The sequence below is a fragment of the Cygnus atratus genome, chromosome 2, assembly GCF_013377495.2.
Source record: "Cygnus atratus isolate AKBS03 ecotype Queensland, Australia chromosome 2, CAtr_DNAZoo_HiC_assembly, whole genome shotgun sequence".
Taxonomy (NCBI): Eukaryota; Metazoa; Chordata; class Aves; order Anseriformes; family Anatidae; genus Cygnus; species Cygnus atratus.
The window spans coordinates 127,361,844-127,375,998 of record NC_066363.1 but is presented as its reverse complement, the minus strand read 5'-3'; the positions used below and the strand labels follow the sequence as shown (position 1 = coordinate 127,375,998).

Here is a 14,155-nt window from a genome sequence, read left to right as displayed (position 1 = left end):
TAACCTGAAGTACTTGGCTTTTTCATAACTCAAGGCACCACACTGAAACGTGGCTCTCTGACATCCACATGGAGTTATTCTGTGGGATCATCAGGATGCCTGATTCCAAGAGATTTTGTGTGCACTGGCTGAGGATCCGATTGCAGCCATGCTATGAGTGGTTAAGACTCTCCATCTCGTAGCTTTCCACACAGAACACTATGTGTTTTACCTCAGGAAAATTAGAGTGTTTCATATTTCCTAGATTGGATTCCAGTTGCTTGCAGAAGCAGCCTCTGTGTCCCGGATTTATTTGAAATGTCTGTCACGTTCAGAAAGGATCTTGTTTCACTATCATGGTGTAATTCAAGCACACGACCATATTCTTCTCAGAATCATCAGAGAATGCTTCTATAATAATACTATAATCTCCCTAAAATCCAACAAGAAAACAAGGAAATTAGTGCATAATGCTGCCCATTCTTGGCCAAGTGGCTACCCGAGGTCTCAAGCTGCCTAGTGACCTTTTGGCTTTAGCATAAACCACAATGCCAGGGCCTTCAGTGCCCTCTGGTCACAGTCATTGGCCCTGCATCTCTTGCCTTGACTGGGCACTGAGTGACAGTGCCCTGCTGGTGCCAGCACTGGTGGCCCAGTGGTCCCCAGCAGCTGCCAGCTCACCTCCCCTCACAGAGCTCCAGGACTCGCAGGATCCTGCCCAGACCTTAGCCTTAAGCCCAGCTCTAACTCATCCACACTTTCTTGCAGTGATCACTACTGTAAGCAACACCAGCTTGTTGTCAGCTTGGCTTTCCTTCCAGACCTACAGTTCTGCTCATCTACATCCAGCAGTCTGACTTGAAAAGCAGCATAATCCTAGGTTTATCTGTTGTCTGTCTTCACACCCTTGCACAGACAGACTTAATAGGCATAAGGACAAAAGATATCTTGGTGGGTCCTACTGAACTCAGGTCTTACCATACCTCCTTTGACACATGCCATCTTCCTCTTTGGATACGACAAACTGGTGATGAGCACCTGGGAGCTGAAGGGCTCATAGGACTAAAGACTGGGAGGCTTGTCAGAGTTTCCAGTAAAGGCTGTGATGGGCAGAGTCCCATCAGGAAGTGTCAGATGTGCTATAAGCACCTCATCTAAGAGGACTGCTTATGGCAGAGACAATTACTGTCTACTACCAGCTCTAAGGCTGGAAGAGTTTCTCAGGTGTGGTTCAATCCCTCTAAGAGCCCATGAACTTTGTGTTAAGGGAAGACCGAAGATTTTCTTTCAGTTGGGATTCTTTAGTGACATTTGTGGGGATAAATATTGTTGCTAAAGTGGACGTTAGGTTCTTGGGAAGGCTCAAGTTGATGAGGAAGGTGTCAGGCTAACTCAAGGACAATTGCTGCTCCTGTTTTAACACTGGAACATTGCTTTTACTTTTGGATATTGTTATCCCTCTTCAAATCTTTGAAAAGGATTTCAGGGAGGAAGAGATCAGCATGTGAAAAGAAACTAAGAGAAAGCATAATGGGCAGAAAGAATATGGACAGATTTATTCAAAAGGGAAACAGAAATAGCTTACCAAATGAAATGGAACAATAAAGGTGACATTAACTTACATCTTTGATCTTTTATTTTATAAAATAAAGGAGGAATGATAGAGGAGTAATAACCTGAAAACATTTAAAATTTCAGAGATACTATTAATCTGGACTCATCCTTTCAAGTATAAGAAAGCTTTCTGACAGTTGCTACAGTTTGGGTGAACTTATCTTTCTACCAAATATATGAATGTAAGACATGGACTTGTTAGAGTGGGTCCAGAGGAGGGCCATGAGGATGATCAGAGGCTGGAGCACCTCTCATATGAAGACACGCTGAGAGAGCTGGGGCTGTTCAGCCTGGAGAAGAGAAGGCCCTGGAGAGACCTTACAGCAGCCTTCCAGTGCCTAAAGGGGGCCATCAGGAAAGCTGAAGGGGGGGACTCTTTTTCAGAGGGTGTAGTGATAGGGCAAGGGGTAATGGCTTTAAACTAAATGAGGGGAGATTTAGATTAGATGTTAGGAAGAAATTTTTTACTGTGAGGGTGGTGAGGCACTGGCACAGGCTGCCCAGAGAAGCTGTGGATACCCCATCCCTGGAGGTGTTCAAGGCCAGGCTGGATGGGGCTTTGGGCAACCTGGTCTGGTGGGAGGTGTCCCTGCCCATGGCAGGGCGTTGGAACAAGATTATCCTTAATGGTCCCTTCCAACCCAAACCATTCTGTGATTCTATGATTCTATGATTCTATGAAGTATGTTATCACTATTTATATGCAATATGGAAAAGTACCTTTGGAAATCTTGTTCTTTTTCCTTTAATGTCAAATGTTGTTGTAATTGTTTCTGCAAAACAGAGAGAATTACAATATAAATGGTTATTTAATCATTAAGCCATCAATGAAACTTTCTGAATAACTTCAACATAGCGCATCTCTCAGCAGCACTACCAATGCCATTTACTCTTCCAGGCATAAAGCCTTCACCTCTTTATTCTTCTAGAACTCTGCCTATTTATCTAAACCACATGTTAGAAAATAGAAAATAATCAGAAAGCCACTGCAACATCTTCTACCATCCCACCCTACTGTGATAAATCCAACAATTTAGCTTGTAATAGTAGTTCAGACAAATGATAACTGAAGAGATCTGATATTCACTTACAAAGAAAGGAAAACGTGAACAGTATATTTTGAGCTCTGTCCTGGTCTTTTTGGCTTTTATAATGATATCCTGAATTCTCTGCATCAGAGCCTTTGGCATGTTAATATTAGTTAGCTCCTGAAACAGGATTGACTCTTCTCTAATAAAAAAACATTACATGTATGTGAAGAGAGTATCTCTAAAACACCATCCATACATTCACCTGAATAAGCTGTTGTCTGTAATCTAGTAGTGTCCCTAGATCCTCTCAAGTTTTGTGTGCAGTCCAATCACATGTGGTCTTTCCATGTCATTTTAGAGTTGTTAACAATAAAAGTGTCATAATGTGATAAATGATATTATTAAACCCAATTTACAGAGATGGAAACCACCACATGAAGACACTAAAGAACAGCAGTTGGAAACTCCATTTTATCTATCTGCTTGGGTTGATCAATTAGTCTTTTAAAAAATCTTATTAGTAGTAAGTACTTAAAAGGGAGCAGGTTATGCCCCTGTTGAGGGGGCAACCTGCAAGGCAAGGGAAAGGTGTATTTTTCATACTGACCTCCTTTCAGCGTTTCACACACATAGTACTCATCGTCGGCCCCACTGCAAACAATTTCTTTCCAGTGTAACGCTTTAGCACCATCATACCAGACAGTGAAGACTACCTTCAAAAAGGCGATGTCACTTTCTAGTTGAGACATTGCAAGTAAGAAAAAGGTAACTGTCAGGTAGGAAAAGCACATGCACAGACAAACACTATTTAAATAAACACTATTTTTCTCTGAAATATGAATTTTTTAGAGTTTCCCAAAATTAACAAAAATTTATATCTTGAAAACTGCAATTTCCAGGGGGGGGGGGGGGGGGAAAAAAAGTTGTTTTCTTATCAAAAAGCACCAGTCTTAAGAAATATTTGAGTGACAAATTTCACAATCTGTTCTAATTTATTTAGCAAAGACAATAGAGTTCACTCAGCTCCACAGCTCGTCCAAATAAATCCCCACATGAGAACTCTGGAGGTCCCACACCTGTAGCTGTGAGCAAGTATTACAAACAATCTGTGCTGATTGCTTGTAGCCATTGTAAAGATCTTTCTATGGAAGCAATCTTAGCACACCTCCAGAGCTTTTACTGAGGATGTGAAATTTATGATACAGCTGTTTCTTAACTAACACAATTTACTGGCTTAAAGCTGTGTTTAAAGAGTAGTTTAAAGCTGGGTCTGCACACACAATCCATTATCACATTTCTAGCTTCTGGAGTATGCATATTCTTAGCAGAATTCCTGCCATGCTTGCATTTTATCTCTCCTTAAAATGGCTTGTATCTTTTTCAGACCAGAAGAGCTTATGTGCTGCAAAATATTGTCTATTTTCTCCAGAAGTACCTGAACTGTCTCAAATTTGCATATACAATACCAGTCAGTGCGCTGAGCTCTGGAAACTGCTCAAACAAGTCAAATTCAAACACACTTATTCCCACAAATGGTTTAGAAATCATAATTTCTGTCCATCACTGTACTTCATCTATTCCGTTGTTAATCACAGAAACTTATCTCCTAAATAATTTGACATATAGTGTAAAGTATAATCCTTCTGCCTGCACTCTCTCGCTCCTTTTTTTTTTTTTTTTTTTTCATTTGGAGAATATAATTCTCTAGGCACGAGTGACTCACTTGGAACCCAGGTAAGAGCAGCATGCCAGATGGATGCGTTCAGCATGGTGCAAGGTGTTACATTAAACATGAAATCATGAGCTGTAGAATCTACAGGATAAAATTATTTCATGTTATTAGTGTGAACAGTCTTCTCCAGTGAAATGATAAAAACATGCATATGTATACACTTATATTAAACACAAACTCAATAAAAATATATTTAATATAAGGTATATATTATAAAGTTATGTTATCTAATTATCCATAGTACACTTTAAATATATCTTAAAGTGATATTTCTGATTATTTTCATGCTTAGAAGACAAAAGTAGTATCACTTTACTTTGAGATTAAGTAGTAAGAAGAAACAGTTTAGGGGTCATTTACATTTTGTACTCCAACAATCAGAGGCAAAACTATGCTTACTTCTACTTTGAAGTTACACACTTTTTATTAGCATTATGCCAACATGGACCTCTGATGAAAATATGCCAACTCATACTAACCATTGAAACTATAAGCTTGCATGTTGCCTGAGGCTAGCTGAAGGCCTCAGGTAGCAACACTGATTTATTTCATCATGATTACAGTGAGTTCTGTCTTCTGTTTTGGGGATTAAAGCAAGGGATGTGCCAAGGGAAACTGTCTGACTGCTGGTAATTGGCACTCATGTTCTTATCATAACTACATACAGGAAATTATGATAGAAAAAAGGTCAAACAAAACACACCCTGGCCCCAAAGGCTCGATTTGCAAGCTTAGGTATAGCCACTTTTACACTTGCTACATTTTTAAAATGTGTGTTAACATCAAGCAAAGTACCCAGAATAAACATTCCCTCTTGTGCCTTGGTTTATATAGCTATTTTATGGGTAATACACATTAGTAATGCACACAGATTTTCAAAAGGTCCTCTCCTTGTGAAATATCTCCTAAAAATCCCACCTTTCTACCGGTGAGTTCATATGGGAATACTGAGCCTGCCTAGCACTCGCAGCTGTGAGGTGCCTAGTTGTTGCAGAATCAATGAAAAAAAAGCAGTAAACTATGCAGATCCAGTGGCCTATATCTCAGAGACGGCAAGTGAGGAAGAGAGAAGCTTTGTTGACACAGAGCTTCTCTGATCCCCCAGCCCAATGCAATCTTCTGCCTTTTTTTTTCAATAAAGTTAAAGCTTTTGAATGTACGTTATTGGTTAAATAAATGCAGATATTTTATACAATACACCACTTGCAAAACAAGTTTAAATCTTTTATCTTTCATTTTTTCCTGAATCAAAACATGTCTGCTTTACTTAGCAGCAAACAACTTCTCTCTTAGCTGCTGTAGCCATCATTGTGGTAATATTTACACCTATGCAGCATAATTCTCATAATAGGGTGATTAATAACAGAAATATACATCAGCTGAAATTCTTATCTATATTTTCCTATATTCATCAAAAAAACAAATCAGAAAAAATAAAGCTCACATTTCTTTAGACTGCCATAATTATTGTGTACAAGCCAGTAAGAAAATAATAAACTATTTTTTACTTACCACAAAAAGTATATGACATTTCTAGATCTGACGACGTACAAAAAAATCCACTGACTCCAGGGGTGAACAAAATGAAAAAAACAAGCCCAAACATTGTTACTTATTTTGATCGGTATTGGCCAGAAAGCTTTGTTTGGGGGAAAGAGGAACAAAAATTCAGCATAGTCATCCTCAGTCACATGTCTTCAGGGAATATTCAGTTATTTTGTCAAGTTCTCTGCAATCTTAATTAATCCTATTGCAGCACTATCAGTTATCATCATAATATATTTTGCGAATAAAATTTCTGCCTTCGTTGTTACGTCTTCCCCAGACAATGTAGCTCAAGCCACAACTGAAAAATGAAAGAGAAAACTGTGTGAAATAGGGAAGTGAGAAAAGCTAAAATTATGATTACCAGAAGAGTGTAAAAGGCAAGTTGAGTTAACTCAACAGACGTAACATTTACTAAGGCATAATTTCAAATGGTCACAAGGTTTCCTGTAGATAATAAAGAAGGGAAAAGCTATATTCAAATGACAAAAAAAAAAAAAAAAAACTAGTGCACTCTTACCGATGGGTTAGTCAAGAATTCTCATGCATTTTCAGAATGAATTTCTTACAAAGCTCATCATACCTTAAGTGCACTCAGACATTATGGATAAGTTTAATCAGATGACATATTTCCAAATGTCAGTAAGGATGGAGCTGAATGCAACCATCTAACACGTTATCAACCAGAGCCACTGATGTTCTGCACTGTGTCAGCTACTCACTTCAAAGCTGTATCTATTGCAGTTATACTTCTTAGTGAAAACTATCTTAAAAATCCATAAAATTGGTACTGTTGAGTTCCATGTCCCCCTCCTACCTCTTTGACCTTCTCTTCTCTAGCAGAGAAGCTGCACCACCTGATTTGTACAGGAGCACCAAGTCCAAACACTGAATATTTTGACAGTGCAGTGCAAAGCCATGCATACAGAAGGATACTGAACATGAGGAAAATAACAACCAGTGCTGTCAAATTTAGATTGAGATGTTTCTGCAAGAAAACAGAATCTACCTGTCATAACTGAAAATAGATTTCAAGCCTGACTTTAACCTGGGACATTCTGGTGCCAACACAGAAATTTTGGGTTTTTTGACCATGGGGCGCTTTACTCGGCACCCGGCCTGGTGACCACAGACGGGTCCCTAACTCCAGGGGGAAAATGGATCCTAGCCCAGGAGCTGGCAGGGCTCGTTGAGAGGGCTTTAAACTAGGAAAGAAGGGAGATGGGGCTGAAATTAGGCTTGTTGGAGCTGTACCAGGGGGAACAATGGCAAAGCCGGGGAAGAAGGCCCAACTGAAGTGCATCTACACTAATGCATGCAGCATGGGTAACAAACAAGAGGAGCTGGAAGCCATCGTGCAGCGGGAAGGCTATGACTTGGTTGCCATCACGGAAACGTGGTGGGACCACTCTCATGACTGGAGTGCTGCAATGTCTGGCTATAGGCTCTTCAGAAGGGACAGGCAGCACAGAAGGGGTGGTGGTGTGGCTCTCTATATTAGAGAGTGTTTTGATGTTGAGGAACTTGAGGCTGGGAATGATAAGGTTGAGTCCCTATGGGTTAGGATCAGAGGGAAGGCCAACAAGGCAAGCATCCTGGTGGGGATCTGTTATAGACCACCGAACCAGGATGAGGAGATAGATGAGGAGTTCTACAGGCAGCTGGCAGAAGCCACGAAATCATCAGCGCTTGTTCTTGTGGGGGACTTCAACTTCCCAGACATATCCTGGAAGCACAACACAGCCCAGAGAAAGCAGTCTAAGAGGTTTCTGGAGAGCGTGGAAGATAGCTTCCTGATGCAGCTGGTTAGTGAGCCTACCAGGAGAGGTGCCCCGCTAGACGTTCTGTTCACAAACAGTGACAGACTGGTGCGAGATGTGGTGGTCGAGAGCTGTCTTGGGCAGAGTGACCACGAAATGGTTCAGTTCTCTATTCTTGGCGAAGTCAGGAAGGGGACCAGTAAAACCGCTGTCTTGGACTTCCGGAGGGCTGACTTTGAGCTGTTCAGGACTCTGGTTGGCAGAGTCCCTTGGGAGGAGGTTCTGAAGGGCAGAGGAGTCCAGGAAGGCTGGGCACTCTTCAAGAAAGAAATCTTAATGGCTCAGGAGCGGTCTGTCCCCACGTGCCCAAAGATGAGCTGGCGCGGAACTAGACCGGCCTGGCTGAACAGAGAGTTGTGGCTTGAGCTTAGGAGAAAAAGGAGGGTTTATAATCTTTGGAAAAGAGGGCAGGCTACTCAAGAGGACTATAAGGATGTTGCGAGGCTGTGCAGGGACAAAATTAGAAAGGCCAAAGCTCATCTGGAACTCAATCTGGCTACTGCTGTTAAAGATAACAAAAAACGTTTTTACAAATACATCAACACAAAAAGGAGGATTAAGGAGAATCTCCATCCTTTATTGGATGCGGGGGGAAACTTAGTTACAAAAGATGAGGAAAAGGCTGAGGTACTCAATGCCTTCTTTGCCTCAGTCTTTAGCAGCAAGACCAGTTGTTCTCTGGATACCCGGTACCCTGAGCTGGTAGAAGGGGATGGGGAGCAGAATGTGGCCCTCACTATCCACGAGGAAATGGTTGGCGACCTGCTACAGCACTTGGATGTACGCAAGTCGATGGGGCCGGATGGGATCCACCCAAGGGTACTGAGAGAACTGGCAGAGGAGCTGGCCAAGCCGCTTTCCATCATTTATTGGCAGTCCTGGCTATCAGGGCTATCAGGAGAGGTCCCAGTCGACTGGTGGCTAGCAAATGTGATGCCCATCTACAAGAAGGGCCGGAGGGTAGACCCGGGGAACTATAGGCCTGTTAGTTTGACATCAGTGCCAGGGAAGCTCATGGAGCAGATTATCTTGAATGTCGTCACGCGGCACTTGAAGGGCAACCAGGCGATCAGGCCCAGTCAGCATTGGTTTATGAAAGGTAGGTCCTGCTTGACGAACCTGATCTCCTTCTATGACCAAGTGACGCACTTGGTGGATGAGGGGAAGGCTGTGGATGTGATCTACCTTGACTTCAGTAAGGCTTTTGACACCGTTTCCCACAACATTCTCCTCAAGAAACTGGCTGCTCGTGGCTTGGACTGGCATATGCTTCGTTGGGTTAAAAACTGGCTGGATGGCCGGGCCCAAAGAGTTGTGGTGAATGGAGCCAAATCCAGTTGGAGGCCGGTTACTAGTGGAGTCCCCCAGGGCTCAGTGCTGGGGCCAGTCCTCTTTAATATCTTTATCGATGACCTGGATGAGGGGATCGAGTGCACCCTCAGTAAGTTTGCAGATGACACCAAGTTAGGTGCGTGTGTCGATCTGCTCGAGGGAAGGAAGGCTCTGCAGGAGGATCTGGATAGGCTGGACCGATGGGCTGAGGTCAACTGTATGAAGTTCAACAAGGCCAAGTGCCGGGTCCTGCATCTGGGGCGCAACAACCCCAAGCAGCACTACAGGCTGGGAGATGAGTGGCTGGAAAGCTGCCTGGCCGAGAAGGACCTGGGAATACTGGTTGATAGGCAGCTGAATATGAGCCAGCAGTGTGCTCTGGTGGCCAAGAAGGCCAACAGCATCCTGGCTTGTATAAGAAGCAGTGTGGCCAGCAGGTCTAGGGAGGTGATTGTCCCCCTGTACTCGGCTCTGGTGAGGCTGCACCTCGAGTACTGTGTTCAGTTTTGGGCCCCTTGCTACAAGAAGGACATGGAGGTGCTCGAGAGAGTCCAGAGAAGGGCAACGAAGCTGGTGTGGGGTCTGGAGAACAAGTCTTACAAAGAGCGGCTGAGGGAGCTGGGGTTGTTTAGCCTGGAGAAGAGGAGGCTCAGGGGAGACCTCATCGCTCTCTATAGGTACCTTAAAGGAGGCTGTAGAGAGGTGGGGGTTGGTCTATTCTCCCACGTGCCTGGTGACAGGACGAGGGGGAATGGGCTCAAGTTGTGCCAGGGGAGGTTTAGGTTGGATATTAGGAAGAACTTCTTTACTGAAAGGGTTGTTAGGCATTGGAATGGGCTGCCCAGGGAGGTGGTGGAGTCACCATCCCTGGAGGTCTTTAAAAGACGTTTAGATGTAGTCCTTAGTGATATGGTTTAGTGAAGGACTTGTTAGTGTTAGGACAGAAGTTGGACTAGATGATCTTGGAGGTCTCTTCCAACCTGGACAATTCTGTGATTCTGTGATTGAAAAGCAGCCTAGCTTGCAGATTTTGGTGCTTATGTTTAAAACACTAAAACAAACAAATTTCAAGCACTTTTGATTTCAAACACACACATACACATTTCTGTCAGTGCCATACACAAAGAGTAACATATTTTGCATTTATCTGCTCTATCAGTTTTGTGGACTAAAGACAGTTAACTTTTACTACACAAAAAACATCAATATTGCTAGTCCCAACTACAGAAAGATAATACCTCATTCCAGAAAGTACAATCACCATCTAACTGATAGGGAATAGTTACATTTGTTTTCTGAATATAATAAATTACTTATGAAGACTTATGAAGATATGGAATAATGACTTACAGAACTTAAATTATTTTTGATCAATTTATTTTTGATGAATTACCTTCTTGATTGGTATGTATGTCTGCAGACTCCTCTTAGACCAGAAATTGCATTTGTTATGAACAAGAAACCGTACATGCAACAGACAGGTATTTGGTTTTTTTGCTAAGCAGGAAACAATAAGAATTACGTACAACAAATATAACTTAATTGATTGTCCTGACTCTCTCCACTCCCTGGCAATGTTTAAAAGCTTTTAGTCTCAAAACTTGCATGTACACCAGTGCAATATTTTATACATTGTAAAGGTGAAGTAGCAAAAGGTTGAGAAATTGGTTTCCAGAAGTCCAAACATATAACACCGAACATGATAATTTAGTAATGGACAACAGATTGTGCCCAGAAGGTGGGGCAAAGGCACAGGCTAGGTAAGGAATTCTGCTGTAGGAGGAAGAATTCTACTGAAAGTACCTGAAAGTGCCCCAAATGAATAAACATACGTAATAATTCACAAAGGAGATTTTTTTTTTTCAAAATGTAACAGGGTTAGAGAATTCTCTTCAGTATTCCCAAATCTTTGTACAGACCACAAGAAGAGTCTCACTGGCCTGATAGAGTTCAAGACTGAAAAAAAGTTCTAATGTTTGTTTTTTAAGTGTGAATTCAGAATTATACAACTTCCGTGACATCCAGAGTACATACACCACACACAGATTTTAGCTGTTGTTTAATAGGACACCATAAAACATACAAATCTTTTGCAATTATAGCAGTAATAGTTATGTTTCAAAATGGCCACATTTTGCTTAAAAATATCAGTGTGTAATGAAATTAAAATAAATCAGGAGACTGTAGTTGGTAGAAAGAAAAATGGAGTAAAGAAACAGCCACTAGGGAGTAATGAAACAGCCACAGAAGAGTAGCTAGCTCGTGTCAAAAAACAAACAAACCAACAAACAAACCAAACAACAAAAAAAAACACACACACAAAAAAAAAAAAAAAAACACATTTCTTTTAATCACAAAACTCTGGCCATTGATCTGGAGCAAGAGAGAAGGCAGGCTCTGCAGAGTCTGTTGTTAGTCCAATAGATTTAGAAAAAAAAAAAGCCAGAGGTCAGTTTTAAGTAGGCATAAGGCCGCACTGGCTGCACTGTGTTGACACAAGATGACCTAGCTGAAAGCATGTCCCACTGCTGCTAGGCTGGGACTTGCTTTGCTGCACAGCACACTGGATAATTGATGGACCCACTGAAAAGAGCACAGCAGATTTACAAGATCTTATATAAAAGCTCTTTCACCTAAAATGAAGATAAGCTGTCTGCTGAACCCTGTGACTTTCCAGACTTAGTTCAAGGCTAGGTGTTTTCTTTCATACTTGCTGCAGTAAATGAAATATATGAGGAAGGAGTCCCCCCTGGTGGCTTGTACAGACACATGGGGAAACCTCTGCATCTTCTGCTATTCCCTACTGCAGTTCTTCTGCACCAGACTATTTCAATGCTTTAATAATAATAATAATAATAAAATAAAAATTAAAAAAAATAAAAATAAACTAACTAGACTCCCTTTTAAAAAGGATCTGACTGGCTAATGAAAGAAACTGAGCAAGTTCTACTGGCATCAGAGCTAAAATACCACTTACGCTGATGATTATAAAGACTTCAACCTTTACTGTTGTGTCTGGTCAAACTGTCCTTAAATCAAAATAACCTCAGCCATTTTAAAATCTTTTTGGCAGATTCAGTTTTAGATGCATGTGTCTTCAAATGCCTGTATCAATGGCATTCACAGAATTGATCTCCTGTGATACTCACTGACAAAAGCCCTAATCTAGTGTATTGTAGGCATGAGGAGCCTGCTTTGCCTCTTTCAAGTCAGTATGAAGGACACTGGTGAGGAAGTACATAAACTTGTACATATTTTATTTTTACTAGATACTCTTTCTTTACTATATATATATATTTATACTCTTATCCAGGAGGAAGGTAAGAAGGAGAGAAAGAGCAGCGGTGAGAGCTATATAATGGTGTTATTTTACTGGAGCATTGTGGCAATTTACTTTCATTTTGAAATCCTTCATAACTACATCTAGTAGATACTGGCTGGCATGTCCAGTTAATGAAACATAACATAATTTCAAGTCCAGAGAATTTAGGGTTTCATGCCTATGAATTTTCAGTTTGTCTACATGTAAGTAAAATTTAACTCTAAATCTCGTGGCTGACTTGCATTTAAAACCCTCAAACTAATTTATGAGACTATCTTCTTTCTCAACACATCCAAAAAGTGCTTAGATTACATAAGAATGCTTTTTGAAAAAAAATCACTTTGCGTTTGGATTGTTGGCTGCAGATGAATACTCTGGCCAAGTGAGCACTTATAAGTCACTGAAATTTCTCTCAGGAAAGATTTATAGTATATATTATCACAGTATCCCATCACAGAAAAAATAAAATAAAATAAAAATTAACAGTATTCCAGGACAGCAGAAGAGAGCACTCTGTTCCAAAGTGTTAGTCAGACAGAATTAAATGCTATGTCCTAGTTCTTGGCATGTACCAAGAGAGTTCCCAAAACCTCATCCTGTTGGAAAATTATTTTAAGATGTTAAACACATTCAATAAAGAAAGGGGAAAATTCATCTAATTTTCCTCATAGGACCATTTGTAACAGTTTTTCACAGAATCATAGCATGGTTGAGGCTGGAAGGGACCTCTGCAGGCTGTCTGGTCCAACCCCTCTGCTCAAGCAGGGCCACCCAGAGCAGGTTGCCCAGGACCATGTCCAGGTGGCTTTTGAAGATCTCCAAGGAGAGAAACACCTCAGCATTTCTGGGCAAGCCATGCCAGGGCTCCATCACCCGCACAGTGAAGAAGTGCTTCTTCGTGTTCAGAGGGAACCTCCTGTGTTCCTGTTTGTACCCACTGCCTTTCGTCCTGGCACCGGGCACCACTGAAAAGAGCCTGGCTCTGTCCTCTCTGCACTCTCCCTTCAAGTATTACAGACATTGATAAGATCCCCCCCGAGCCTTCTCTTCTCCAGGCTGAATGGTCCCAGCTCTCTCTTAGCCTTTCCTCACAGGAAAGGTGCTCCAGTCCCTTAATAATTTTGGTGGCTCTCTGCTGGCCTCTCTCCAGTAGCTCCACGTCTCTCTTGTAGTACTACAGGTGCAGCCTCACCAACGCCGAGCAGAGGGGAAGGATCACCTCTTTTGACCTGCTAGTTATACTTTTGCCTAATGCAGCCACGAATACTACTACTTTGTGGCAAGGGCATGCTGTTCAACTTGGTGTCCTCCAGGACCCCCAGGGCCTTCACTTTCAAGCTGCTTTCCAGCTGGGTGGCTCCCAGCATATACTGATGCTTTGAGTTGTCCTTCCCCAGGTGCAGGACTGTGCACTTCTTGTTGAACTTTGTGAGGTTCCTGTCAGCCCATTTCTCCAGACTGTCGAGGTCCCTCTGGATGGCAGCATGGCCCTCTGGTGAGTCAGCCACCCCCCAACTTCCATGTCATCTGCAAAGTAGATTAAGTAGAATCTTTTGAAGAAAAAACTCTGGGCACCTGGAATACGACATCATTACTGCTTCTGATCACGGTTTTAGGATTGCTTCTGAAGACACTCCAGTATAAAGGGACTATATATAAGGTGTAAGGCAGAAGGTGGTTATTCACAAAACAAAAACCCACTTGGCAATCAACATGAAGAGCAGAAAATTGTAGCAATTCATGGGTAAGTTTCTCTTTACAAATCCTCTAATCCCATCTT

General features: G+C 41.8%; 1 protein-coding gene across 1 annotated transcript; it reads right to left on the bottom strand.

The window, feature by feature from the left end:
* Positions 1–310: 310 nt before the first annotated feature.
* Positions 311–5,981, bottom strand: LY96 (lymphocyte antigen 96). The gene is made up of 5 exons (XM_035563075.2): positions 5,869–5,981; positions 4,348–4,437; positions 3,232–3,360; positions 2,314–2,366; positions 311–412 (listed from the first exon to the last, which is right to left on the bottom strand). Exons 1-5 carry the CDS (start codon positions 5,960–5,962, stop codon positions 311–313), a joined length of 468 nt encoding a protein of 155 aa, XP_035418968.1. The 5' UTR covers positions 5,963–5,981.
* Between the last annotated feature and the right edge of the window lie 8,174 nt (positions 5,982–14,155).

Excerpts from the sequence above, each read along its gene's own strand:
- LY96 (XM_035563075.2), bottom strand. The coding sequence starts at position 5,962 with ATGTTTGGGCTTGTTTTTTTCATTTTGTTCACCCCTGGAGTCAGTGGA. Across the intron at positions 3,361-4,347 it reads TGCTCTTACCTGGGTTCCAA|AAAGTGACATCGCCTTTTTG; the intron begins GTGAGTCACTCG and ends TGTCTCAACTAG. Across the intron at positions 413-2,313 it reads AAAGAACAAGATTTCCAAAG|GGAGATTATAGTATTATTAT; the intron begins GTACTTTTCCAT and ends GTTGGATTTTAG.